This window comes from Fomitiporia mediterranea, assembly GCF_000271605.1.
Source record: "Fomitiporia mediterranea MF3/22 unplaced genomic scaffold FOMMEscaffold_10, whole genome shotgun sequence".
In the NCBI taxonomy this organism is placed as follows: Eukaryota; Fungi; Basidiomycota; class Agaricomycetes; order Hymenochaetales; family Hymenochaetaceae; genus Fomitiporia; species Fomitiporia mediterranea.
The window spans coordinates 1,938,218-1,964,692 of NW_006760395.1; the positions used below are offsets into that span (position 1 = coordinate 1,938,218).

Consider the following 26,475-nt stretch of genomic DNA (forward strand, 5'->3'; position numbering starts at 1 on the left):
GTAACAACAATGTGAGTATCTAACCTTCTTGCAAATACCGTACCCAGTTCATGTCTGTTTGCGCCCCGGAAAGGCGCCATGGCTCATGTGCTGGCACGTATCATGAGAGAATCATGTTGCTTGCAGAACCACCAATGGATGCATATATCCACTTAGATATTGGCTGCATATATGCACTATTGACGTGGTCTGTTACTGCTTGCCATGATGTTCAGCCATGCTTATGCTGCCTCCAAATCAGCTCTCTCTCTCTCAACTTCATTCCGTTCACTGTCTCATCTGGGCGACGTACGCTGAAGAACAGTTGGATGAATATCTCATCCAACACAACATATTGTCACGACGTCTTTGAAGCTAGTCTTGTGCGCTTAGTCATTATTTGACTTCTCGAGGCCATTATTACTACGCCTTTCAACTGCTTAAGTGTCTCTACGTGGATATCCTCACTCAATTAGCACTGAAAATGCTTCTTGTCAGAAAAGAGCCCCCTAAGAAAAATCTGCTAGCTTTATGACTTCCTATGAAGGGCACGAGTCCAGCATTTTATCTAGTAGCTTACCTTGCCGCCAGTTCGGTATGCTACCCTTGAAGACACTCGTTTTTCAACATATCTGCTACCTGATCATGCAAATGTGCCTTTAAAATAAGTCTTTATCTAGCAAAATTAGCTTGCTAACCTTTTCGCCGATGGCGTATGCAACGGATTGCGTGTGGCAAGATAGTTCCTATGACGGACGTCAGCTTTTCTCTGCACGGGACAAATTCTTTTCTCATACCAGAGGTAGGATAGAGAGGTCCGCCTGGAAGTAATGACCTCAGCCTTATTTCTGGTCTGAATACCTAGAAACCGCTCACGACACGAAGATTAAAAGTTCCGTAAACTTTAAGATCCTCATCAACGACACCACCATCATCGCGAGGAAGCATCGCCGCTGTTCCAACTGGGTGATAGACAGGGATGAAGAACTGTTTAATGTACTCTTCCAAGCTTGCATCGCTCTTGAGCTCGGCTTCCCTTGGTAGTACCACAGATTTCACAATGTCCCGCAATGGCGGCGTATCGTAGAATTGAAGGACGAATCTCACAATGTGGACGAGCAGATCAAGATCAGCTTCGTTTGAAAGATAATTCGGGTCTATATTCGGATCAACCAAGGGGTCCGGAGAGGCAAGGTGAACAGATCCTCGAGAGAGCGGATGCATCAAGGCTCCTGACAGCCTGGTGTATTTCTTCCCTGGAATGGGAGCTGAATTAGGTACTTGCGGATGACCTAAATATTGCAGAACCCTTTAGAATATCATTAGCACTTGCAGCCAGTTCATACCAGCACTCGACCTACTCTGCTACTGCCTGCGCATTGTCTTCGATGAACTGTCTCTGAAGACTATACTGCTTCTCCAGTCCTGGTTTCAAAGAAGGCATAGCCTTCGCAAGACTCTCTGTGAACGCGGAATCCGCCTGACACTCCCAAGAGCTGATGTCCTCTGATGTTCCGAGTTGCTTTGCCGACAGAAATATATGAGCTGAGATTGGACCGTAGGCTAAGTGTCCCTGGTGCTGTTTACTGCAAGAGTATTAGCCCATCGAAGAGTCTGTCCAATATATACTGACTAGAGCTCTTCATGTTTCTTGTACAACGCAGGATCTCTCATCACGTCGAATGTTTCATCGCCATTTTCGATTTCTGCAATGGTCGCGACAGCGATGTGATCCTCTAAAAGCGAGTGATGACATCGGTGACATATCCTACGGATATGGGGCGAAGGACGCACGCAGATTTTCTCCCACCCCAGGAAGATCAACAACACATTGAACATTATGTTGCCCAAGGATTTCCGAGTTTCCGATTCCCGATAGCTCCAGAAGATGTGGAGTCTTGTACGTGCCTAGGAAGAACATTAGCAGGAATACGTGAACGGTTTGACTGCACTACCAGCAGAAAGGATAATATCTCTTCTAACCGGTCCAATACGGCATATAGTGCCATCTCGCAAGAGTTCAACTCCAGTGGCCTGCCGAAGTGGGCTGCTGGTTTGGTCGCCGAACATGACCTGCAGGTACTGGTTAGTCAAGACTAGACAAGGCGTGTGAGAAACACACACTCTCGTCACTTGTGTGTCCGTTAGCACAAGAAAGTTTCTGCGCCAAATGTTCGGCTGCATATAGGCAGTGACAGCGTATGAGCGAGTTGCAGTTCGAGGGTCCACCGAAGAATACGTCGAGATACCGCCAATGTTAATGCCGGCGCCCTGGAAACATGCATTTTCTCAATCAGAGAAATTTACTGTTTGAGTGAATTCTAATCTGAGGTGTGGTTTACAGTTTCTGGGTTCCTAGGTATCCCACGTGTCTCGGCTGCTGCAAGGAACCTTGCATGCGCGTCCGTCCAGCCTCTCAGGACTGACTTCAATATGGGTCCTGCGATCGATATGTTATGCGGCTGCGATTGATATCCTACGCGAAACTACGAACCCTCTGTACCATAGTATCTGGGATCCGGATGTTTGGCCGTAGCAAACTGTTTAGCTTGCTCCTCCGACAGCACATTTGTCGGAATTGTAGTTTCGCTCTAATTGCGAATACATCAAGAACATAATGAAAAGGTTGGTGGCGCGGTGCTGACTCCTCACCTTCTTCATGTAATGTAGGAGGGAATCCCAGTTCCACCCTTTGTTTCCCAGTCTCTCAAGCGCATCGCATTCTGACTTGGATGGGTGGAACATTCCCATAAAGTTGATCTAGAGCACAGGCATGAGCAATTTACATCCAGAATTCAAAGGACTCTCCTACCAAGGAAGATCCACCGAGACCCTTGCCTCGTGGGTGAGGAATGACTCTGTTATTTGCATGCTTCTGAGGAACCGAAAGGAATGACCAATCATACTTAGGGTTTCCAACGGTTCGTCCAAGCATTCCTGATGGGTTTACATTAGCAGAAGATAACACTCTCACTCGTTTCATTGAATTTGTGTACCAGGGATGTCGATCTCTGGGTCATAGCCATGGTAGCTTCCTGCTTCAATGACAAGCACAGTGATAGCGGGAATCTCAGACAATCTGCGAGATGCTCAACGTGACGATCTGCAGTGTCGTGCTGAAGCATACCGTGAAGCAAGCGTCAAGCCTGTGGTCCCGCCTCCTATCACAACGTAGTCGATATCCGTCGATTCGAGCTCAGACAAATTGACGAAAGGCATAATGATATCGTTCGAAGTGAGCCGTCGAGCACATCCTGAGTACCAAGGAGCAAGATTCGCGTGTGACCAAGTACCGGATTCCTAAACCGCACGCACTTCTTGCGTCCGAAAACATTACCGCTTAAAGCCCTCGTATTTCCGGAGAAGCACAGCAACTTTGAAAGGCACACCATGGATGACAAGAATAATTAATTTGTTAAACCGTGTATAATCCGCGGGGTAAGAACGCGTAACTAGTGTAGTTGTGCATATACGCGAACCCACCTAGCTTCCTCCATCGACTCAACTATCGGGGCACACCGAGGGGATCTGGTCGAAAGCGTCCAGAAGTCGATATTTTCTTTTCTTTTCCACGGAGACTGCGAGGACGCTCAATTGTCAATAGGCTACGCATGTGTAGCAGCATATGCAAGCTTTGCCTGCGTAGTTTCATTAGCCAGCAAGTCGGGATGATAAAACAGAGGATTCACTATTGGGAACTATGAATGAATGCAGCGATAGCAGACACCCGGGGCTTGACGGACATCCAAAAATGACACAGGGTGTTTTCAACCAACTATTTCCGGCAACAACATTAGTCGATAGTGATCATCGACGTGGCGGCATCGTCTTATAAAAACCATTACTATTATCTATAAATAGTTTACACAAGATGTTAAATTTAGCACAGCCCTAGGTAAAGAGGCACCACCCACGCTTTGCCATTTTAAAGGATTACTCGTCGTCAATGCTATACGGCCTATTCTGTGGCAGCCAAATGGTGGCACAAAGCGACGCAGGGTGGTGTTTGAGACCAACTCCCGTACGGAATTCAGGCGAAACGCTTCGCATGGGTTCTGAACATTCGCGGAGATGGTACATAGTGAGAGGTTGGTTGACAGCGCTAGTCGAGGATGCTGGGTGAAGAGTTCGATACGATGATATGGCCGCGTTCAACTTCAAGTTTGCCTGTCGTGAGTCTCGTGACTGTCTTGACACGGGCACATCATATCTCTCATATCATCTGTTTCCTATACCGTTGAATCATATGGGCTAATACATGGTCTATGCATCAGACGATATTCTCGTATGTCTGATATAGATATACACGCTTAGATATTTCATTGTTATCTATATGTCGAGTGAGAAGCGCTCTTGAATCATTATGTGCGAACAAGTTCTATGGAAATGCTTATATCCGTGTATATACTCGACGGGATCGTACATCATCGTAATCATAGCATGGATCAGATGCGCATTGGTATTTTTCCATTTTTCCATAATGTTCGAATGTCTCCATGTCATTGTTCACTCCCAGACCCTCAACGCTCTTCGCGCTAACGCCAACCTGCACATGCACACCCAACATCGATTATTTGGTACGTCCACCTGAGCGCATGCTCATCGTTCTCATCGTTGGGACTGATAAACTTTGTAAGATGCGATTGAATAGAATAAGGCTGACGAGACTTACACATCATGAGTCCCTTAATATCCTTTACACGCGCCTGTTCGATACCCTTCCTCATTAACAATACACGAATCGAAGCCCATCCCAATAACAACACCCCGAATGCGACAGGAATGAGCCAGTACAGGGGAGAAAGGCGGAAGGTGCCTCCAAATACAACGTGCAACGGCGGCGTGTATATAATGAACATTCCGAGACAGGCACCACCAAGAATTCCCAAAAAGTTGTAGTAGTTGCTGACTACCTGGCGCCCGAAGGGGAACGTGAACTTGGCCTTGACAGCGAAGAGCTGCAAACAAACATAAGTTAAGCTAGTAGATAAAGCTAGGGACACCTTACATTGAAGCATTGCATGATGAAAATGGAAAGGTATACTAGCAGGATCGAGTATTAGAGCTTAGTCACACATAAGACTGAATCACTTACCAATTGACTGTGCTTTGGCAAGTGCATCAACTTGCTCTTGTGCAGAGATAGCACGTCCAACATGGTTGGTGAAATCGGGCGAGGATTTGGTAAAGAATGGGTTATCACTTCCTGCTGCTTGTTGTGCCTTCCGAAGGTCAGACGGTGAGAAACCACTTTTGAAGAAAACAACAAAGTAGGCGACCATGCTATCTCACGATGAGGCTACTTTTAAAAAAAAGAAGTTAAACGAAATGGACTTACGATCCTAACATCTCTATCATCCCTGCTTCAAGGTATGAGTAGCTCAGCAACTTCGCATCTACCAGTGTCTCATCATCTGTCTGCTCCAATTTGTCTTCCCAGAATTTAACAGTGAAAGGCTTTCGTAACGTCCAAACTAATGAAGTCAATCTTCCTGGTTGTATTACTTCCTGAGTTTCAATATCACGTCGAACACTCTGCGCGCGGCGCAGGGCTCGCCTCTTGATTCTATTTATTGACGACTCGTTGACTTTATCCCTAAATTAGTGACTCGAAGGTAGAGACTACAGAACAAGCCTCACCAGGTTTCCGCGGAGGCATTCGCATGACCCCATCTTTTGTTTCGGGTGGATCCCAGGCGAAGGATAGCTGATACCACATATATTAAAAATGTCACGCGCCAGGATTGTATGATCACATACCGCGACGAAAAGCTCGAAGCCCAAATCTAACAGCATGAAATGAGGTTTGCGAGAACCATTGCGCAAGACCATTGCTTACCAATAACCAAAATCAAAATAGCAGACAGAGGTAAGGGGATAGGAACTACGACGTATAGGAGTTGCGGGATGACCTCAGGTGTTGAATGAGAAATTGTGTACCTGGTAAATGTAAGAAGCTGCAACATCGTACCAGTTCAATGACTTACTGGATGGATCGCTTCAGGTTCACGAAAATCTGGCGCCCTTCTTGTACTCCTTCTATAATGACATGGTCAGGATAATTGGAATTCAATAACCTCTGCTCCCGCTACTCACTAACTGTCGATGCAAAATTGTCGTCTAATGGCAACAGTTAATTCACTCCAAGGCAAACACAGCGCATGAATATTTAGGTACTCACCAAGAAGTACCATGTTCGCCGCCTCTTTAGACACATCGGAGCCAGACATATTCATCGCTATTCCGAGATCCGCTTTCTTAAGTGCTGGAGAGTCGTTCACACCATCACCGGTTCTTGGTACAAATGACAAAGTTTAGCCAATGGTATACGAGTAATAGTTAAAGTACGTACACCCCCACAATATGCCCGAGAGCCTGAGCGCGTTTAACTGCAGTAGACCTACTTAGCCACGGGTACATCATCCATTCTGTTAAACTTTACCAATTTCAAGCTTGTGCTGAGGAGAAGTGCGTGCAAAGACTATCTCTTGCTTGCTAAATACTAATGCGATGTTAAACAGTGGATAGTTGGTAAAAAGAAATCACAACGTACTATTATCCCATTGCCAACCCTGAAGTTTGTCAATATCATCTCCATGTACGACTACCGCCTGGACTTCGTCATCATATATATCATCGACATTTCTCCCAGTCTTCGCGCTGAGCGTCTCTTTCGTATCTCCAAGAATGAGATTTATCTTGCGTGCTATGGCCTCTGCTGTCTTGGGGTGATCGCCTAAGAAAAATTTGTGAGGAAATTCTCTTCAAGTGGCAATTCTTAAAGAATGTAGACACTTACCGGTAACCATCATAACCTTGATCCCAGCCAGACGAAGTGTGCCTATTGCTTCGCGAACGCCATGTTTTGGGGGATCTTCCAACGATATCAAGCCCAGGAAGCAATACCCGTCGGTAGGGTAATCAGTCTTTGAGAATGCGTAGTCCGAGGGATATTGGGTTTCGGGCAGGAGAAGCTGTGCGCAGGCAATGACGCGATGTCCCCTAGAAGCCATGTACTAACAAATAAGTCAGGGATGCGTACAAATGGCAGGAGGTACGATGTACAGACGTCATATGCTCTTTCATACGATTCCTGGAACTCGTCCGTGACAGACACTAGTTCGCCGTCCTTCATGTATGTAGAGCATTTCTTCAAGACTCGCTCAGGAGCACCTTTTATAAGCAAGGTGAGCCGTCCGTCTGCATGCTCCTTATCTACCTGTATAAATTTTGCTTTCAGTAAGAGAATGTGATGAACGACGAATAACGTACAATCACAAGCGCCCACTTGTTTGCTGAGTTGAAAGGGACTTCGAAAACCTTTCTATGTTTCTCCTGATGAGCATCATAATCCGAAATATACTTCCCTACAAAGCGAGCGAGCCCTGTCTCCGTCGCGTCACCGAGTATTGCACGTTGACTAAACGGCACGTCGGTGCGATCGAACTTGATGCGTGAGTTGAGGGCTGCAGCATCAACTAACTCTCGTAAGCTCGAGACTCCAATGTCGAAGGGTGATGTATCAGGATCATCGTTGTTCGACTGAGTGGCAAATAGTTATTATAAGCCTGCAGAGAAGATTTGATACCATTTGTAATACCTGGAATGCCGTGTACATCTTCCCTTCACTCCATACATTAGTGACCGTCATCTGATTTCGCGTCAATGTCCCGGTCTTATCGGTCGCCAGAAGAGTGAGCGAACCTGCTCATTTAGGTTAATCATGCAGTAAAAGGGTGCTGTTTAACACTGAGGATACCTAGGGTTTCAACTCCCTGCAGATCTTTTACCAAGACATTCTGTTTCGCCATGCGCTTGGCAGCGATCGAAAGCCTATATCAATGTGCTTTAGCTCCTACTGGAAATGTCGGATAGGATAATGTTTTACAAGAGCGTCACAGTAGAAGGAAGGCCTTCTGGGACGAAGGCGACGAGAACAGAGACGGCAAAGGTTACGGTAGCCGCAGCCTGTCCGTTATACACAGTTGTGATTCCAACAGCAAAGAATACAATGGCGAATACGAGGGCAATTGATGAGACCATAACGACGAAGCGACCACTGCAGATTCAGTTAGAATCGTAAGACCGAATCGGGTGGAGGGGCGTACATCTCTACGGCAAGCGGGCTCTTGTTTCCGCTCTCACCGCCAGTCAAGGCAGCTATCTGACCTTTAAAAACGCTTCAGTAAGAGCAGCACACGAACACTCGAAACTAACATACCTATCATCGTATTGTCTCCCGTGCGGACGACAACTATGGATGAAGATGGTTAGCGTTTTAACGAGCATCGTGTCGTATACATACCACCCCATCCTTCGCCACTTAGTGTAAGTGTCGAGTTGAAGACCTGTAGCAAGAGGCACCGTCGAACATCAACTATCATGACTATACAAACCAAAGCTTACAAGGTTCTCTGCTTCGACAGGGCGAGCCTGTGAGCCTTCCGGGAGCGCTCGACGTTCCTGGGGTTCTGATTCTCCAGTGAGGCTGCTGTTATCTACCTTCACCTCCGTTGCCGAGAAGAGAACGAGATCTGCAGGTGTCTTATCTCCCATACGCTATGCCACTTTAGTATATCTAGTGGGTTGTTTAGCAACACGACTTACAATGAGGACGATATCTCCTTTAACCAAATCGCTTGCCGGGATCGTAATCAGTCCTCCTCCACGAAGCACGCGACAACTGGGCGGAATCATTTTCAGGAAAGAAGCTAGGATGGCGGCACTCTTCTGTAGCTGGTAGAACTCGATGAATGCGTTGAGGAACGCCACCGCAATCAAGATACCCCCGAGGTACGTATTCTGGAAATTAGCCTATAGCCGTTGTCAGTCGGGCAGATGTAAGTCAAAATGAAGACGAGCCTACCTTGAAGTTTATCCCCAGCAGAGCGTACTCGAGAATACCAGCAACAATCAAGAGGATATTGAACCTGGCACAAGACATTGAGTCAACCACAGTCTTGATACGGCGCTGATAAAGACTTACATCGTCAAAAGGCAGTCGATATACTGGAAGTTTCATCAGCATAAACACATTACTTGAGGAGGGAAAGGAGCCTACCATGCGCAGTGCACTCTTCTTCTTTGGTGGTGAGAGCTCATTCTTGCCGTCTCTCTCAAGCCGTGCCCGTGCTTCTGCCTCTGTAAGCCCTGCTGATTTTCCTGGCTCTCTCGCGTCTAAAGATGTCTGAAGTTCCGCAGCAAGGGCACTAACCGTAAGCTTGTGCTCATGGATATCGACTCTCTCGACGTCGGCGCCTTTGGCCTTAGACTTTTTAGTCGGACCTTTCGTTTTTGACTTGGTGTCATATTCGTCGTATCCGGCTTGAGCGAGCTGCTTTTCTTCAATCGTTAGCTCTCGGCGCAGGTCTACGCCACGGGTGCGGTGTCCATGTTCTTGGCCATCTGCAATAGCGTCGCCTTGGGCATCTGGAAATGCTACAGAGCGCAGATTTGTCGGTTCTTCGACTTCTGGGGCTGGGATCTGAGTTCCAGAATCATCTACTGAACCAGACTGCTTCTCGATGTCGCCGCCGGCCATATTTCAGTAGAGGAGGGCAGGAATCCCAATACCTTTGCAGTAGTTAAAGTATAGGATAAAGGCAGACCAAACCCACGGTATAAACAAAACTTGCATTTCCTATTCGATTAGAATCAATACTATAGCGGACCACGTTCGTTTCAAGATTGGCCTGAACTATACGGAGCATTATGGGCGATCCCAAAATAGATACGCTATGGCCAAAAGTCCTCACTGCCCCCTGGCAGGATGACCCCGAGCTCAGCGCCTCAGTTAGCCATAAGCTTAGGTGCCACCGATCAAACACTGGCTGGAAGATTTTCCTTCTCATTTCCTGATCCAGATTCGCGAGGCATCGGATAAGATGAACCGTTCATGCTGCGCGATATCAACGGAGACTTTGGGAAACGGTGATACAGCCTAAATGCGTGTTCTGTCTGTGAGCTCGAGTCCAGACTCGCAGTCTTTGTTCCCTATCTTCAGACATCCGCGTCAAGGCGACCTGTCTCTAAAGAAGGGCCAGTTCGCTACAGTGGTGCAGGTCTTCCGGTACGACATCTGATCCAGGAATAGGAGTAGAACAAATCTTTTGGTCTCATGTCGCGTATCCGGAAAAAAAGAGGCGGTGCACTGAATAAAGAAAATTTGCACCGCCTCGAGGACAGTGCTTCCACATGAACAGCAGTGGAAGCATTGGCTAAATTCAGGATGAATTGTGTGGAGAAGTTTCTTTAAATCACAAGAGCAGAACGTACTTGGGGAACCTTTTCGAGTATCATTTGGTATTACTGTACCCATCTGTATGGGTACAACCAGGCAGAGTGCGTTACCGGTGGAAATTGGAAACCTAACTATGTGGACGCGTTACAGTTGCTAATACAGACAACCAGACGGACGTTGCCGGAAGTTACTATACTACATTAGTATTAGTATATAAATTCAATCGTAACAATCCAATAAGTTTTTCAAATTTTCTAACACTTGTAGTATACAAAAGTAACAAAACTACACTTGAATTGTCTTATATAATATAATGCTCGCGTAAAACTATGTAACACTCCTTAAGGGAAAGCAACTACTGCTATGCGTTACGCGTTACTGCTAGCAACCAAACCACCCCTGCGTTACACGTTACGGTTGTACCCATACAGATGGGTACAGTATATATTTTCACGTCCCAGATAATCAAGTGCTCGCAATGGTGTTGTGCACGTGCAGTGCCACCCCGATCACTTGAAATGGAATTTTTGAAAGACGCGGAGAACTCGAACCAATGGGACCGAACTTGATGTTCGAGAACGTCTTCGACATGCTATTACCACTCTACATCCGGAGGCGCTCACACAGTTCTGGATCCTCCTTCATTTCGCATCCGCGCGCGCTCCGGGAAAAGTGCCCCCACTGTACACTGAGGAATCAATGAAGATCGTTGTTAACACTTCAGTTCAATACAGGCATTCTGTTAAGACATTCACCTGATTCACCTATGTGGCGTATGTACAGCATAGTCCTAGACCGAGACTTATCCGCTGCTCGTACTAACCACGTTCTAGATTATTCTCTGCCACCTCTAGCCTCAGTTTTTTGTTCGTATGCCAATCGACGTATATATGCATTGCCATCAAGCACAGCGTAGTTGAGAATAACCAGAGGCCATACCAGATAAGGTAGGTAACCTGTTTCCTTTTTTGAAAGGGAATCTCATATACAGAAGGGCACTGCATATTCTTTACTTTTTTGCCCTTGTCTTTGTCTCATCGTTCAATCAGCACTACCATTATTCGCTATATTTAGAATGGTATCGGTTTTTTATACAAGTATCCAATCTGAGCATGATTGAAATGAGGCCGCTTGGTCTCAACTCATGTCAAGAGCTGACGTATGCTGCAGGCGCCTTGAGGGGGTTGGGATACTTTTGATGACTCCTTCAGGATGTACCCTGTATTAAGGTTCTTAATACTCATTCAATGTGACAAACTTGAAGGTGGGTGGAGTTAAGCAAGAACTTATGGGCTTCTGTAATACTATAATTACACCGGAAGATTACCGGACGTAGGCCTGGCGCTTAATGCCTCGAGGCTGTATACGAAATTGCACAACGAGCAATCAAGATATGTCTGTCTAACTACCTTCGAATGGTCGATCAATAAGAGTTATAGTATGGTAAGACAATATGACCTGGGCAATTGAACGGCAGAAAACGTCTCATACTACAATCATGTAGGATATCTAATTCTCTGGCGGTACATGGAAGAGCTGGCAATTCGACCTGTAATGCGCGGCGACTTGAGTCTTGATCGCGTCACGTTGAGTAGATTGTATGATTAGTCCGCCGCAAATATAACAGAAGTGCCTGAGTAGTTAGAGACGCTGAGGGCGTGTGCAGGCAAGACAGATATTCCAAGACTCACGTATTGCAGCCAGGTGATCCACACTATCAATAGGTAAGATCCCTGATCTCATACTGGATTTGGGTAATGACTTACCGTCATATGATTACAGCCTTCCGTTTTCTCTGTTGGTGTCTTGCATCCAGGACAGTTCTTCCATCCTGTCCGCGACATGAGGTGCGTGAGTTCCTCGCTACCATCACACGAATGAATCGGGCCATCCTTGCTCGTGTCGACTTCTTGCTGACACTCTTTGCACCACACATAGGAACAGTTCGGAAATGGACAGAAAAGAACCTTCGTCCGTTCAAACTCGAGTTTGTCAACAAATGCGCTTCGGTTGCATCTAAAATTAATCGTGCATGTTGTAAGGAGGAAAGCATGATGAATAAGGCAACCTACGCTCTACATTGCACCGGAACAGAAAACTTTGTAATCTGCAATTCATTGAATATGGTATACGCTTGATCCGATATTCCAATTTGATGGATAAGAGCCTCTGAGACGCCTGGAGTAGATAGGATGTAAAATCTGAAGCAGGCACTTGTAAGAAACCGGCACTCACTACCCCTTCTATCACCATCCCCTTCAGCAGAACAGCATGGACAATGAATAGGGAACTTTCGGTCCTCGAGCTTCGATGAGATATACTGGCGAATGCACGATCGACAGAATAAATGTTCGCAATCATTGAGGCGAGCGACGTCGTCAATAGGAAGTTGGTCCATACAAATTCTACAATCAAACATCTGTTGCACAAAAGTTTCCTGTAAACGTTGCATTTGTGCAATAAGAGCCGCATTTTCTTCTTGATATTCTAACTGTAAGCGTATCGCCGCCTCTAAGCCATTATCCTCCGGAAACAGTGGTTCTTTTCTCTTCCCTTTCGATCCTGTACGGGAAATAGCCTCAGACAATTCAAAGTTCTGAGCGAGACGGCTGTCGTTGCTATGAATAGAGTTCTGGAAGTTGTTTCTGGTGTCGTACACATTGCCGAAGATGGATCTTGCGACAGATGACTGGTACTTGACACGATTCTCACTATCGCGAAGACATGACGTGCAAGCAGTTGCTGATTGAACCTGTGCATGGGATGATAAGACCTTCTTGAGCTCTCGTAATTCTTCCAGTTCGGCCGTGCGCGCTGCTTTCTCGGCCTTCAGAAACTCCAATTCGTCTTGCATTAGCTCAAGATTCGTCTTTAGGCGCTCATTCTCCGAAGAAAGTAATGCAGAGCACGACTTTGCCTCGTTTTCTTCGGCCTTCGCAAGAAGAATAGAACAGTTCGCCTCAAGGAAAGCTTGCTCTGCCTCTTGAGACATCCGCATATCATTGCGTGAAAGTTTAAAGTAATGGCCAGACACGTGTGCGAGGAGTGCAGCTTGCCATTGCAGATCACTGTCTGGAGCGAGGAGGCGTGCATCGACTGGAAACAATTCGGAAAGGTGCCGAGAAGCTGATTCAAGCGAGCCGCGGAAAATGAATGCAGCACCGTCTGGATGAGATTTCCGTGGATGAGAGTCGAAAATGACGAATAAGTCCTGAGGGTGCGCAATCTTCATGCACATGACTATCTCGGGCGGACGGGTTATGACGACTGCACATGATGCACTCTGACTGGCGAGTTGTCCCAGTCGACTGCGGCGACTGGTGAGATTAAGGAAGGGCGTTTTATGTTCTATACCACTTACCGAAGCATTGCTTCAAATGTTGATTGCCCAGCTGGTCCATAGTCAGTCCGTATGTGCCGGAGTGTGGCTTTGAACAAGGGTGTTTTCAAAATATCTTCGACTTCAAGGTGAGCATCGCTAGTCCACTTTGAACAGATTGACATAATGTTCTGCCATTTTCAAGTAAATATGCTGTCTGGATGGCAAATTCGTAAAAGAACACTTACCTCCATCGACTCTTTTGTTACCATTTTGTTCACCAGCTCTGGGCTAGACATGCCTTGACGCTCAAGAGACAGGAGATACCGAACGCAGTTCATCGCCGCCAAGCCACACGCGGAAGGCGAGCCAGAGCGACTATACTGGCTTAACCCAGCGTGAGTGCAAAGACACTCCTCACCACCGAGGACGCGCTGGAGTGTATTGGTATGCAGCATTAAGCGACTAGGGGAGTAGCAGAGTCGTCCTCCGAGTTTACCGGATACAAGCAGGAAGGATAAAGCCAGCACAAAAAGCAGACTCGACCTCTACGTCTTAGCAAGAACTGCAGGGCGTCAGAAATCCACATGTCGTCTTCAACCCTAGGACACACCCCTCGTTGCAATGTATGAACGGCATGATGCCAGAAGAAGTGCTAATATGGTTTAATTTGAGGATGTCCGTACTCTGTATGGGCGCTTAATTGCACCACAACACCGTCACGTGTCACATTTTGGGTTTGTTCATCAGACGCGCTGCTTAATCAGAAGATCTGAACCATTTGGGAAATGCGTCCCTTGCAATGTGTACAGCGAACATCGCAACTGTACAAAGGTTCTGTCATAGATGTGAAGGATGTGATAAAGAACTCATACACAACACATGTTCCATTGCCTTTCATCCTCTTTCCATCAGTAAAGCATCTGGGGTACCTTCTTTGTGAAGAGTTCGGAACTTTCATTAGGATCGTGCCTCCGTATCACCAGTTCGAATAGACGAGATATAAGAACGACACACCAGACTGAAGAGACTCCTCGTCCTCTAACCTCTCTTCTTTCTTCAATCTTTCTGGTCGCCTTCTCTCCAATGGAGACTGACAATCCTCCCCACGTACTCGCAGATATGCAAGCGGTACAGCCTGCAAAGGATCCAAGCAACGCAATTTGTACGTTCCCGTGCAAGTACCATGAATCCCTCCCTGTCTGACGCCTCGCACAGTGAATTCGACTCCTCCCTCCGTTTCCACTCATGAAGTTAGCACGAGCTGGAATGAACAGCCAATGGATGTAGATGAACAAGACAAGGATACGTCTGAGACGGATGATCTTTACTACTCCGATGCCGAGTCCCAGTTTCTTGACGCAGAGAGCGATATTTTTAGTGTGCCACTAACGAGGGTAACAAGTGTCATGCATGATGCATCCGACGAACAGCATCCAGGCAAGACCACCCACAGCGATGGCGATAACGACCTACAAGTCCATTCAAGTGGTGATGTTGCCTATTCTATGCTCACCAAGGACGATATCGACCAGCACAGAGTAGATCAAGGCATTGTTACTGGCTCACCTACTTCATCGAATGACTTCATCACCGTCCTAGCAGAGGACCATAAGCAGAGCAAGGAAGGGCCAGTATCTGAGGAAGCACCCGAGCACAACAAGCTGGACTTAGTCTATAGAATTAAGGGCCTTTATCGAATCCTGGACCTTATTTCTGATCGAGGAAGTGGTGGTTTGGGTAAGCGTACTTGTTGACCAACTCATATAACATTGACGTTTCTGGCACAGTTGACAAAGTTATAATCGATCAGATTTCTGTCGGGCGGTTCATCAATGAAATTAGCCCGGGAGCGTACAAAGACCTGACAAAAGTCGACTTTAAAGCCATGGACGATCTCGACGTCATGCCTCTTGGTCTTTACGGTAGCAAGGACGAAATCATTAGCTTTTTACGTGAACATGACGCGATAGACGATAACGTGTTCGTCAATTTCCTTTTGACGTCGTCCGTCTCTAATCGGTTCTTTGGCTATTCAGTGCAAACCTTCTTGCTTTGCGTCAGACTGACAACACGTCGGCATTTTCACCGGTTTTACGTGCTGGCCTGTACGCGCTTGTGTTACCGAAAACCTCAGCGAATGAGTGCCGTGTCTTCATCATCTTCTGGCCAGAAGACACTACATGGGATGACAATGCAATTTCCACGGTCCAGCGTAATAGGACAACGTTCATGAGGTGCGTAAATTTCACTTGCAACGTACTATACGTACATGCGAGATGACTACCGTTTTGTCTACGTTCTGATAAATCGTCTGAAAAGGTACCTGACGAAAATCACGGATCAGATAGTGGCGTTGATCTCTCAGGAGCACGGACGCACTCTGGTCTGGGATGATTCGAGCAAGGCGCATGACAAGACGTCTACGAACGACTTTACCGAGTTTGACGATACAGACAGGTTATTTACCTTTGAGGTCGCTACAGCTAATGAGCAAGAAGAGAATGTGACCTTTTCCGAAGGAATCAAGGTGCGTACCTATAAGCGCAGCGATGAATAGTGTTTTATTTACACGGGTCATCTAGATAAAGAATGAGCTCATTCGTGAATCTTCGATTCCAGAGTCGATGTTAGGAACTACTGGTCCAGAGGTCCCGCTTAATACGTGCCTGATTTCCGGTGATACGAGCCTGGCACTCTTAACCGTGAAATTCATTCCTAGCCAAGAGACACAAAAAAGGTTTTGCGAGAACCTGGGGAACGAGATGCAATTTCAGGCCTATCTGTAAGCCATCCAGAACTGTTAGCACCCACTCACTAAGTTGCTAGCAGATTTAACGAGAACGTGCACCTATGCTTCAATGAGCATATTTCACACGGTGCCATCTCCTTCCTACTTAAGAATGGTCTTTCAAGGAGATACCCTACAGCTGTTGCTGCTTTCGTAAACCGCGAGAAAGAGGATGAAGGGCAAATTGCTCGTGACCGCAGATCAAGGATAGATATGATTGAGAAAGACATAAAGCCATCTGAAGCCAGGCTGAGGGACGCTCTCGAAACATATCTTGTCAAAAAGGTTCTGACTGCATATCCGTAAGTATTTTGACTTATTATTTTGTTGATAGTTTTGACGTATGTATAGGGATCTGGACGAATCTGTTATTCGGGGCCGGACGACGGGTGACCTACCACCACAGGACAAGCAAGATGAAGATATTGGTATGCTTTGACTTGTCAGATAACTATTGTTATTGACATCCACTGCTAGCTTCTATTGCAAATTTGTCAGCGCTTTACCCGACATTCAAGGAGAAACTCCGCAAGATGGTTCCTGATGATTTTGCAAGAATGGAGGGCAGCATGCTTCCGAAGGCAATGAGGAAGGTCCTCATATGTAACCATCTTTTTTCAAATGTCTGGCTTTCTGAGAATGACCGGAAAGGTGTCTGGGAATTCGTGAACTCCAGAGTGGAGAGTGGTGACATTAGCGCGGCAGAAGAATTTCTGAACGGTCACAACACAGGCTCGTTCGCAAGCATTGTTCGCGGTCTGCACAAGTTTCGCCGGAGTTTGTTCTCTGGAAAGGGTACTTCATTCCAGCAAAATGATCTTGTCCAGGAGGCATTGAAAGCTGTTCGCCATATCAAAGCAGTCGATTTCTTCCCAATGGCGCATAAAATTCGAGAAGATTGGCCCATACTCGGTCCCGGCATTCAGAATGCTTTCGATATTGCCCAGAAAGATCTGTCCCAGAACATTGCAGAAGTCCTTCGGTCCGCTCCACACAAGCTCATTCATGAGCAGATCGAGTGTTGTAAGAAGGAGTTGGAGCGAGAGCTTACTGCAGACCGTGACGGAAGGCAGAAACAGTCTCGCTCAGAGCTTCTCTTTGACATAGCCAAGTCTTGTACTACTAAACCCGATCGGTGCGTTTCTTGACACCAAGGTATATCTATTTTATTCTGATTTCGACCAGGAGACAGACTATTATTGTTGATAATATAGAGAGAGTTCCGTCTTATGACTATCGTATGTCCTGTCTCATGCATCATATACATAGGAAACGCTGATAGTGCTTAAAGCATACCAGGATACGCATCGTGCAACCGGCATTTTAGTTGACCGTTCGGAGCCTAGAGTGGGATACACAGTCCACCCTCTTGAATTAACAGAGGAGGACAAGCATCGTATGAAACTCGATCAGACATTTACTCCTAGGCCTAGGATATCAGCGCGAGGAGCCTTCGGCTTTGAGTTACAATTAGGTGAATCAGTCAGGCAAGTATTTTAGATATTTTTATACAATGAAATCATGTTAAATATTCTGTCAAGACTCTTCCGACTCCTCCCAAATGAAAGGTGTCTTGTCATAATTGAGGATCGAAGTCATGACTTCTATGTTTATCTCGAAACTCCAAGCACGCTGTCCGCTGCTGTCAAGAACAAACGCTCCAAAAAACATATCAATCGAGAGAAGACTGGTCAGGATATCGCCATGACATACGACGAGGGAAAGCGGTCATTGGCGATTTGTGGAACAGATTCTCAGAAGGTTTGTGTACTAATAGATTCATACCGTGCAGCAGAGTTTTCTTATGCACAGTAGTGCTTTGTTCAACTCCACTTCTTTGTCTTTGACGAGAGATACCAATCTCTACAAGTACAGGGAAGTGCAACGAACTTGACGGCATGGTATACATCCGGATTGCCAAAAATTGTTTGCATTCACATCATTAGTGGAAATGACGAGCTTGCGTTACTTGAGGATAGTGGGAAAGTGCGAGTGTTCTCCACGCTGACGCAACAGTTCCGGTTTGTTCACAGCGCTTATGTAAATTCGGTCAGATAATGTGACTGATAAGAACCCTATTCCCATAGACCTGCCGTTTTGCAACTGCCTTGGTTGCCGTCAAGAACGTTTACAACTCCAGATGGCTCGTGTTTTGGCGCTATCCGATTACAAGATGATACAGCAACCATTCGGATGTATCATTGGGCATCTCTCGGCTCTCACGAAGGCTTTGCATTCGACTTTCCTGGCGTCTTTACTGCTCCTCCAGTAGTATCTGCCTTTGACGAGCTAAAGAATATCCATCTCTTTTTCCTCAGCGTCGGTGATAACAGCTGTCGCTCTCTCTGTATTTCGATCACTCGACCAGCGACAGAATTCCATTTTCGGGAGAAAGAAGACAGAAGCACCACCTACTCGGAGACTAAGAAAACGTTACACAATTCACTCGTCGACTGTCACTCCGATGTCTGGACACGATTCCCAGTTGTCCCTGCAATACAGCGAAAAGTCATCACAGCTGGAGAGCTTCGCAAAAGCAGATCCATCCGTTTCGTTACCTCGTTTACGAGTCGATTTCCATTTAGGGATTATTTCAGCGACTTGATCCGTAGGTTCGAGAGGAACACGAAAAAACCGACAGGATCAGCCCTTACTAACATTACTATCCTGGAATGTGAATTCGCAAACGAATGCACCTTTTCTGACTGTTCTGTTTACAAAGCTGGGCAATGGCTTGTTGACATCTTTTGTCTAATTCCAATCCATATAGCAGTTGCTCGAGACAACCGATTTATTCCGTTGAAGGACGGCGTCTGGGCTCCTGAGGTCGAAAAGTCTTTGCTAGGAGCTGAAGTTGGTCGTGTTGCCGACAGCTTATCCTTTGGATGGTACGAAAGTATCTTCCAATCATATATGGCAACAAAGGTATAATCCACCCTTTACTTTTCACGTACTATTGTATTCATTTCCTATTGCAGAATGTTAAAGTTGTTTCTTCTATGGGTATGTCCCCACCCCCCTTTTTTCTTTTTTCTTTCAAATTTGAAGACCTAGCTTACTATTTGTGACCACAGGAGAGCAATCGGTTGGAAAGAGTTTTGCTTTGAACCATCTTGCTGACACGTCCTTTGCTGGATCAGCGATGAGGACGACCGAGGGTGTTTGGATGTCGGTTACTCCGACAGAGCACGACTTGATAGTTGTGCTTGACTTTGAAGGTACGTCTAGATCAAATAATAGTAGGTCATGTCACTGACGCTATCTGTGTTGTAAAGGCGTGCACAGCATTGAGAGATCAGCTCAGGAAGATACGCTTCTTGTCCTCTTCAATGCAGCGATCTCAAATTTGGTGCGTATGGTCTAGTGAGAGATGACTGTAGTACTAAAGCAAAATAGGTTTTGTTCCGAAACAACTTTGCACTTTCGCGGGATATTACCAATCTCTTCCAGAGTTTCCAGTCATCGTCTTCTATTCTTGATCCAGACGCAAATCCCTCGCTCTTTCAGTCCACACTCGTCATAATCATCAAGGTCAGATGATTTTACCGTTGTAATGTATACTACTAACTCATTACTTAAACCATTAGGATGTCGTGGACTCAGACCGAATGGAAATTGCTAGGGAGTGAGTATTGTGAGTTTCATAACATGGTACTGTGCTGATTGCACGGTAGATTCAAGTTGAAACTGCATAAAATTGTCCAGGAAGAGCAGGCGTCCAACTTCATCTCTCGTCTGTACCGTGGCCGTCTTAACATCATCCCGTGGCCAGTCATCGAATCACAACAATTCTATACTCTCTTCTCAACGTTGAAGAAGCATCTAGACAGCCAATTGCCGACACATGAGGGTGGTGGTGCTTTCCTCCAGAAATTGAAGATGCTCATGGCAAAGCTGAAAGTATGTTTGAACAATTTGGTTGTCTTTTAGCTTCACTTTCAAGTATTGCCCTCGCACAGACAAATGATTGGGGATCCCTTTCACGTGGGTTGCTCAGGGTATCAGCATATCATGTTATAATATATTGAGCGTACCTCTTCTAGAAAACATGGCAACTCACCGAGCGCAACATCTTCTGTCAATTCTACCACGCGCCCTTTCATATGGAGCAGCTGAACTTGAACCAGAATTTGAACCTTTGAAGGTCAGAAATCGAGTACTCCTCTTTTCGTATATGATGTTGATTCTAGAGAATCCTAGAATTTTGATACTAACGACGAAGTCCAAGTCGAAGACTCTAGTGCTGCGTTTTGCTTTGGCGATTCGGACGAGCAGCGGTCTAAGAAGCAAGATGCCGTGCAGAGGCTCATCCAATCATGGCCGGATTTCGAAATGCGACAGTGTGTACAGGATGAAAAATGGACCACTCAACTTTCTTCGTATTTGCAAGAACTTCTTGACCAACGAACGGCACACGTGCAAGCGTGGATTGACTCAAACCTTGATGGTTTTGGTACAAACAATGCTGCAATCGAAGAACTTAGGAGATCACTCGATAGCAAAGTCATAGAACTGAAGAGGAGCATTCAGTTATGCAAAACGAGATGCGAGCGATGTTATCTCCTATGCCTCGGTGTCCAATTCCACGAAGGAAATCACGACTGCACCACCGATCATTTGTGCTCTCATAGGTGTCAATTTGTCAACGAGCATGACGATGAACCGGATGCTTGTTCATTATCGTGAGTTCTGTAATCCAATACTTCCGTTACTTTATAATTTATCATTACACAGAGCAGGGCATGAAGGCCAACACATGTGGGTCTTCAATTGTTCATTGCTTAGACATCTACATTGTTTTCTCATGAATGCACAGATGCGACCCAACTGTGCATCTTTGTGGACATCCCTGCAATCTCCGTGACAAGAAGGGCTGCCAAGGCAACTGCACGAAGGTGTGTCCCCGAAATGTACATGAATTGCAGGTACTTAGTGATTACATACTACAGGTAGCAACTCATGGTGAAGACGATCATCTCTGCTCTGCACGGCGCCATCTTTGCGGAGAGGTGAATGTTCCTCGAATTTGGCTCTGTCGTATGCTGACAGTACATTTGACCACATAATACAGCTGTGTAAATTGCAGAATGTAAGAGGGCTTGGTGGCAAACTGTACACATGTCAGGGAACTTGCTCTTTCCTTTGGTGAGTGTCTTATCCGGATATTGAGGTTGGAACTCATCCAGTATTGTATAATAGGGACGAGGAACACGAAATCCATGTCTGCGATGCAGCATCGTGCCCTATCGCATGTCAGTTGTGCGGACGGCTGTGCTCATCTGTCGATCATTTACACGGTTTACGAGTCAACGCTATTCACCTCTGCGGGTAAGTCCTTGGTACTTGTGGCATCCCACTGTGTGTTCATCATGTCTGCAGGCAGGAGCATAAGTGCATTGAGCTCTGTGAAAGCAAGGGCGTGTGCGAGATCGATACGGTACCGCAGTCAATTGAGGCAACTTTCAGTGGGGCTCACGATCGTTTCCAATACACGAAGGTCGGTGCATTCATCCTTAATATCTCGTCATGACTAATTCCCAATCTCTTTCGCTCCCGAAGTATTCGCAAGGTTAGCATTACAAATTAGCTCACCAAATAAACTTACTGAATTTCCAAATCTTCAGCAACAAAGCGGCTGCCGTGTGCTATTATCATCCCGCCTGACTTTCTTCACCACGATGGACCGCATGTTCACTCCACATCACCAAATCCTTTCCACTACTGTGATGCTAGGTAGGTCAATACTTTCCGTGGAACAGGAGTTGTTTCAGACGAAAACCGTAAAATCAGATGTGATAACTGTAGTTACGTTTGCACTTTGCCAAGCGGTGAGTATCTTGAATAGGCTCGGCTGTTATCAGTATAGTCATTCTTGTTACGACAGGACATCCACAACCAGAACACTCAACGAACCATGGGTCTATGGCGCAAACGCGTTGGGTGGTGGACGGGCCAGATGGAAATGCTCTCGAAATTGATGGCCATAAATTCGGAACAAACGATGATGGGGCACCGATGCTGTGCAATCTTGTGTGTAGTTCGATGGGCCGTCACACTCACATCGACTACTGCCGTGCAGCAGACCCTGGTACTTGCAACGCACCCGAATTGGACCACATCAAAATGCGAATTGAACCTAATCCTGAAACGTCAAAGGATTGGGTATCACATAAATTATACTGGCGAAGGCTGGGCTTTAAGGGTACGCATTTAAATATGCACTATGATCATGTCAGATATTAACACAACGCTGTAGATCCGTATTCTAGGGAAGAACAGGCAAACTTTGCAAAGTGGTGCGTTCAATTATTATTGTACATTGGCATTTTCATGACAAAACACGACTAAGCGATGCAATGTGCTCCGGTACGAAAGATTTATCTCGTTGCGTGCGTCTTGTTAAGGTATATGCTTGTTTGAACAGGAATCGAGCATCATGCTACAGCTAGTACTGCAGCCCAACCGTCCTACTGCACTTTACCGATCTTCCACAATCCTGCCGTTCCCAGTCAAGCTCAAGCAAATGGCAATGTCTCGAACGATGGGCATGCCTTTTCGTGCAAGAACCCTGCTGTCTCATCTCAAGCATTTCATGTGTGCGTACAGCATGATCCAATGGCAAATATTTTCCTCACTGCCTGTCCTTAGCATATTCGTTATTGACCGGTACAAATATCCACTATTTCTAGTTTTCAACACTGTCGAGTCCTAATCTCTATATTCACAGATCCGGTTCCATGACTTCTACAGACAGACGCCCTTTACCGGATTATCCAGCATCTCAACGAATAACAAGGGTTGCTAATAATAGGCTGGGAGCAGTGTACTGTGCTTTGCACTCTTTCTGGTCGGCTCGTGCTGCGGCTATGAACCAAGCATCTACACAGGCCAGGCGCGACGCGTATAGTGCCATACTTTTTACTGGTTCAGCTTCTGAGGTTTTCAGCAATGACTTTACAAGTTCGCCTGATGCCCTGCTCGAGAAGCTTCTGCAGTATACTGCAGGTGGAGGAACCAACTTTGGTGTCGCTCTTTCTCTTACAGAAAATATTTTGGCACAACACTGGAGTACTGAGAGGTAACGTTTGCTTCTTTGAAAGTTTCTCTTAGTAGTCTCAAAAGAGGCATTAGGACACCTATTGTTATTTTCTTGTCCGATGGCGAGTGTTCTGTTAGAGATGATGTTGTATATAGTCTCTGCAGGAGGGCTGTCAGTTTGGGGTTCGTACCATCGTTCTAATATTCTGAATATAATATAGCTGACAGTTTTACAGACGAGCAGTATCATTCCAAGCAGTATCCTTCGGACCGGATGGTTCCTCCACTTTCCTTCGGCGCATGGCTCAGATTGCAAAGGAAGTGGAGGATCGTGCACCGCGCGACCCTTTGTTGCCGGCAAATGCAGTAGTAGGATCAGCATACAACATTGCCTTGGATTCAGTGAGTCCGTTATAGGTCGGATACAATGTCACAGATATTCTGATTATAAAATGCACAGGTGAGACTTGCAGAAACTTTCTTGGGCATAGCCGAATCGCTCCGGAAAACTCGTGGTGGCCTTATTCGCTAAGACAATATGCTCCAATCACATGACATCATTCTTCCACGAATTGACTGCTACAGTACATAGAATGGTTCCCCATGTTTGACTTGTTCCAGTTTCAATCAATTGTATCCGGCATCATGTGCTTGATCTCTAATCTCCATCATGGATTGTCAAGAAATCTTTGCGCACATCTAGTGACCTGTATGATCCACGTTGATAGTGTCAGTCGACAGCTTTGCTTCAGGAAAGAAAGAAGTGGCTATCACACACTGTGTTTGATACTTTTTGTGTATGGGGACTATAGCGCACATGACTGTGTTCGTGTGCACATACAGTCAAGTTATAAGCAGTGTACAATAAGAGCGAACATCCTTCGAATGCGTTGAGTGGTCGACTAAGAAATACACATGTCAGCAACGAGACTCCATCAGCATATTGGCGAAAATAAATGACATTGTTGTATCCGGAGCGTGTTGTCAATGTACTCAGACATGTCCTATGTGAGCAAATTTGTCAGAAACGGGCCAGAACTATCTAAGGATTTCCCAATCACGTCCTTCTCATCACTCTCTGGGTATGTTGTGATTTGCAACGCGTTATCATGGATAGTGGTCCAAATTAGTGATAACGCGGATATATATTATCTAGGACTTGGCACCGCACTGTAGACGACTGCTATCCGTTATTACCTTTGAGTATGAGCCTTCGCATTCATAACCTGTGAATCTGCTAACAATGGCGTGCCATCACCTCATGCAAGCGTGGTGGAACCCTTTCTCGTAAGTTGAAGGTGCGTACACCATCGATAATCCGTGTCTTGGAAATACCAGTAGAGCGTGTCGAGCTGGAGAATTAGGACGCAACCTTACGGGTCCATGTCCTTTCCATTGCAACACTGAGAATAAACTGTGGATAAAAGACCTGTAGTATCGCAGAGTATTCAGAAGGCTATACTTTGGGAAGACCGCTCGAAAAGTTTACCACAGAGACTCCCAAATTTGCGTGAAGGCCAAGCCGACGTTTAGGTCCTTCCCTGGCGTGACAACTAAAACGATCCCAGAAGAGTAACAGGCATGCGTGCCCTTTGTAGTTGGCGACGTATAATCATAATCCGACCGCAAATGAGTATAGTAGCCATGATGTTGAGAGCTACAGACAGTGCAACCTCAGGAACGCCAAAATTTACTGTATTTTCACGGAAGAAATCTGCCCCGGTAGTGCACTCTCGACGAGTGCGTACAAGCCGAGTACTACGCGAGAATTGAGCTACGCCATGAACAAAATTAATCATTCACGGAACATAGACCGACTTACCGAACAAATATATACTGTGAGGAAAGGAAAATTGTGACGATAACATTCTCCGGCAAGACAAACTTCAACATCGCCGGTCTATACCGTATACTTTCTTGAATTACGATCCTGCACAATGACATGACTGTGGTTACACACCTTCATGGGTTCTCCCGTCGTGTTCAATCTGCACCATATGCATGTTTGCGCCACTGCTATCATGGTTCCCATCTTCCATGCTGTCGTTCGCAGCCACCAAGTTGGGGTAGCTGACTGTTGAAAATCGCCCACTGCTCACTATCTAGCAGTGTGCTAGCACAACAGCTGCTCGGAGCAGTCCAGGTCCGCTTTTGGCTGTACAAGGGTCCAGGTAAGCACCTCGAGTCCTCAACGTAGGCTGTAGGTGAGTCGCAACCATTCCCACGGTCAATGCCGAGATCACTGATGGCGGCACACCTCAGTTAGATCAAAAGTTATCGCCCGCCCACAATCTCGGCTCATATAGGCATTTCTATCCGCAAAGCAACTCGGAGCATCAGAGAACATCAGCTCTTCGGAGCGTCAGGCGAATTCCGCGTTCACAGAGAGCCTTGCAAAGGCTATGCCTCCCTTAAAATCATGGCTGGAGAAGTAGTATAATCTCCAGAGACAATTCATCAAAGACAGTGCGCAAACCTAGCAAAGTAGGACGTACTTGCGCATGCAAGCGCTAACGACATTCTATAGGGGTTTGCAATATTTAGGTCATCTGCATGTGCCTAATTCCATTCCCATTCTAGACCAGGTGATCGGGAGTCTAAATGCACCCACTCTCTCAGGAATCTGTTCACCTTGACTCTCTGGATCCCTTAATTGATCCGAATATCGACCCGAATTATCTTCAAATGGAGCTGATGTTGATCTGCTCGTCCACATTGTGAGATTCTTCCTCCAATTCTACGAGACGCCGCCGTTGCAGGACATTTTTATTGTAAAACCAGTGGTACTACCGAGGGAAGACGAGCTCAAGAGCGATGCAAGCTTGAAAGAGTGCATTAATTTAAAAGTTCATCATCCCTGTCTATCACCCAGTCGGAACAGCGGCGGTACTTCCTCGCGACGATGGTGGTGTCATTGACGAGGACCTTAGAGATTACGGAACTCTTAATCTTCGTGTCGTGAGTGTTTTCTAGGTATTCAGACTAGAAATACCTTCCAGGCAGATCTCTCTATCCTACGTCTGGTATGTGATAAGAATTGTCCCATGTAGAGAAAAGACGCTGTCTGTCATAGGAACTATCTTGCCACACGCAATCCGTTGCATACGC

The 26,475-nt window shown here is 46.1% G+C and overlaps 4 protein-coding genes across 4 annotated transcripts; 1 reads left to right on the plus strand and 3 right to left on the minus strand.

The window, feature by feature from the left end:
* Positions 1-579: 579 nt before the first annotated feature.
* FOMMEDRAFT_136263 (alcohol oxidase) lies at positions 580-3,198 on the minus strand (the record flags this gene model as incomplete). The annotated part of the gene is made up of 15 exons (XM_007269587.1): positions 580-618; positions 678-725; positions 777-800; positions 856-1,288; positions 1,341-1,565; positions 1,613-1,715; positions 1,774-1,887; positions 1,935-2,052; positions 2,104-2,250; positions 2,322-2,419; positions 2,474-2,570; positions 2,632-2,739; positions 2,792-2,916; positions 2,976-3,058; positions 3,107-3,198. 15 exons carry the CDS (start codon positions 3,196-3,198, stop codon positions 580-582), a joined length of 1,854 nt encoding a protein of 617 aa, XP_007269649.1.
* Positions 3,199-4,549: 1,351 nt separating this feature from the next.
* FOMMEDRAFT_112538 (aminophospholipid-transporting P-type ATPase) lies at positions 4,550-9,982 on the minus strand (the record flags this gene model as incomplete). The annotated part of the gene is made up of 28 exons (XM_007269588.1): positions 9,041-9,982; positions 8,966-8,988; positions 8,846-8,909; positions 8,587-8,793; positions 8,386-8,538; positions 8,285-8,327; positions 8,201-8,233; positions 8,088-8,148; positions 7,868-8,038; positions 7,739-7,812; positions 7,580-7,683; positions 7,252-7,521; positions 7,049-7,198; positions 6,779-6,995; positions 6,533-6,715; positions 6,422-6,481; positions 6,332-6,368; positions 6,161-6,273; positions 6,076-6,099; positions 5,967-6,018; positions 5,819-5,919; positions 5,740-5,765; positions 5,620-5,686; positions 5,318-5,567; positions 5,075-5,262; positions 4,988-5,022; positions 4,652-4,937; positions 4,550-4,599 (listed from the first exon to the last, which is right to left on the minus strand). Exons 1-28 carry the CDS (start codon positions 9,518-9,520, stop codon positions 4,550-4,552), a joined length of 3,522 nt encoding a protein of 1,173 aa, XP_007269650.1. The 5' UTR covers positions 9,521-9,982.
* A 1,746-nt stretch (positions 9,983-11,728) lies between these two features.
* On the minus strand, positions 11,729-13,996 carry FOMMEDRAFT_159840 (uncharacterized protein; the record flags this gene model as incomplete). The annotated part of the gene is made up of 7 exons (XM_007269589.1): positions 11,729-11,852; positions 11,911-11,933; positions 11,986-12,235; positions 12,292-12,397; positions 12,455-13,527; positions 13,581-13,729; positions 13,787-13,996. The coding sequence occupies 7 exons, from the start codon at positions 13,994-13,996 to the stop codon at positions 11,729-11,731; spliced, it is 1,935 nt and encodes a 644-aa protein (XP_007269651.1).
* A 985-nt stretch (positions 13,997-14,981) lies between these two features.
* On the plus strand, positions 14,982-25,517 carry FOMMEDRAFT_112544 (uncharacterized protein). The gene is made up of 45 exons (XM_007269590.1): positions 14,982-15,278; positions 15,329-15,521; positions 15,578-15,775; positions 15,861-16,068; positions 16,124-16,323; positions 16,371-16,631; positions 16,681-16,757; positions 16,807-17,464; positions 17,515-17,567; positions 17,621-17,816; positions 17,871-18,090; positions 18,145-18,350; positions 18,417-19,254; positions 19,308-19,332; positions 19,404-19,547; positions 19,605-19,678; positions 19,726-19,860; positions 19,917-19,954; positions 20,004-20,229; positions 20,289-20,313; positions 20,373-20,473; positions 20,530-21,011; positions 21,064-21,085; positions 21,144-21,224; positions 21,279-21,338; positions 21,401-21,474; positions 21,529-21,657; positions 21,709-21,826; positions 21,889-21,898; positions 21,954-22,062; positions 22,120-22,157; positions 22,214-22,531; positions 22,586-22,625; positions 22,679-22,695; positions 22,754-22,925; positions 22,978-22,987; positions 23,049-23,407; positions 23,461-23,550; positions 23,604-23,769; positions 23,828-24,074; positions 24,146-24,269; positions 24,329-24,796; positions 24,857-25,141; positions 25,190-25,267; positions 25,328-25,517. Exons 1-40 carry the CDS (start codon positions 15,047-15,049, stop codon positions 23,897-23,899), a joined length of 6,675 nt encoding a protein of 2,224 aa, XP_007269652.1. The 5' UTR covers positions 14,982-15,046; the 3' UTR covers positions 23,900-24,074; positions 24,146-24,269; positions 24,329-24,796; positions 24,857-25,141; positions 25,190-25,267; positions 25,328-25,517.
* The last annotated feature ends 958 nt before the right edge of the window (positions 25,518-26,475 follow it).

Bases quoted from the DNA above. Each gene is read 5' to 3' on its own strand.
- FOMMEDRAFT_112544 (XM_007269590.1), top strand. From the start codon at position 15,047: ATGCTCACCAAGGACGATATCGACCAGCACAGAGTAGATCAAGGCATT. The intron at 19,333-19,403 runs GTATGTCCCCAC...TTGTGACCACAG, and splicing joins TAAAGTTGTTTCTTCTATGG to GAGAGCAATCGGTTGGAAAG. The intron at 21,339-21,400 runs GTGAATGTTCCT...CACATAATACAG, and splicing joins GGCGCCATCTTTGCGGAGAG to CTGTGTAAATTGCAGAATGT.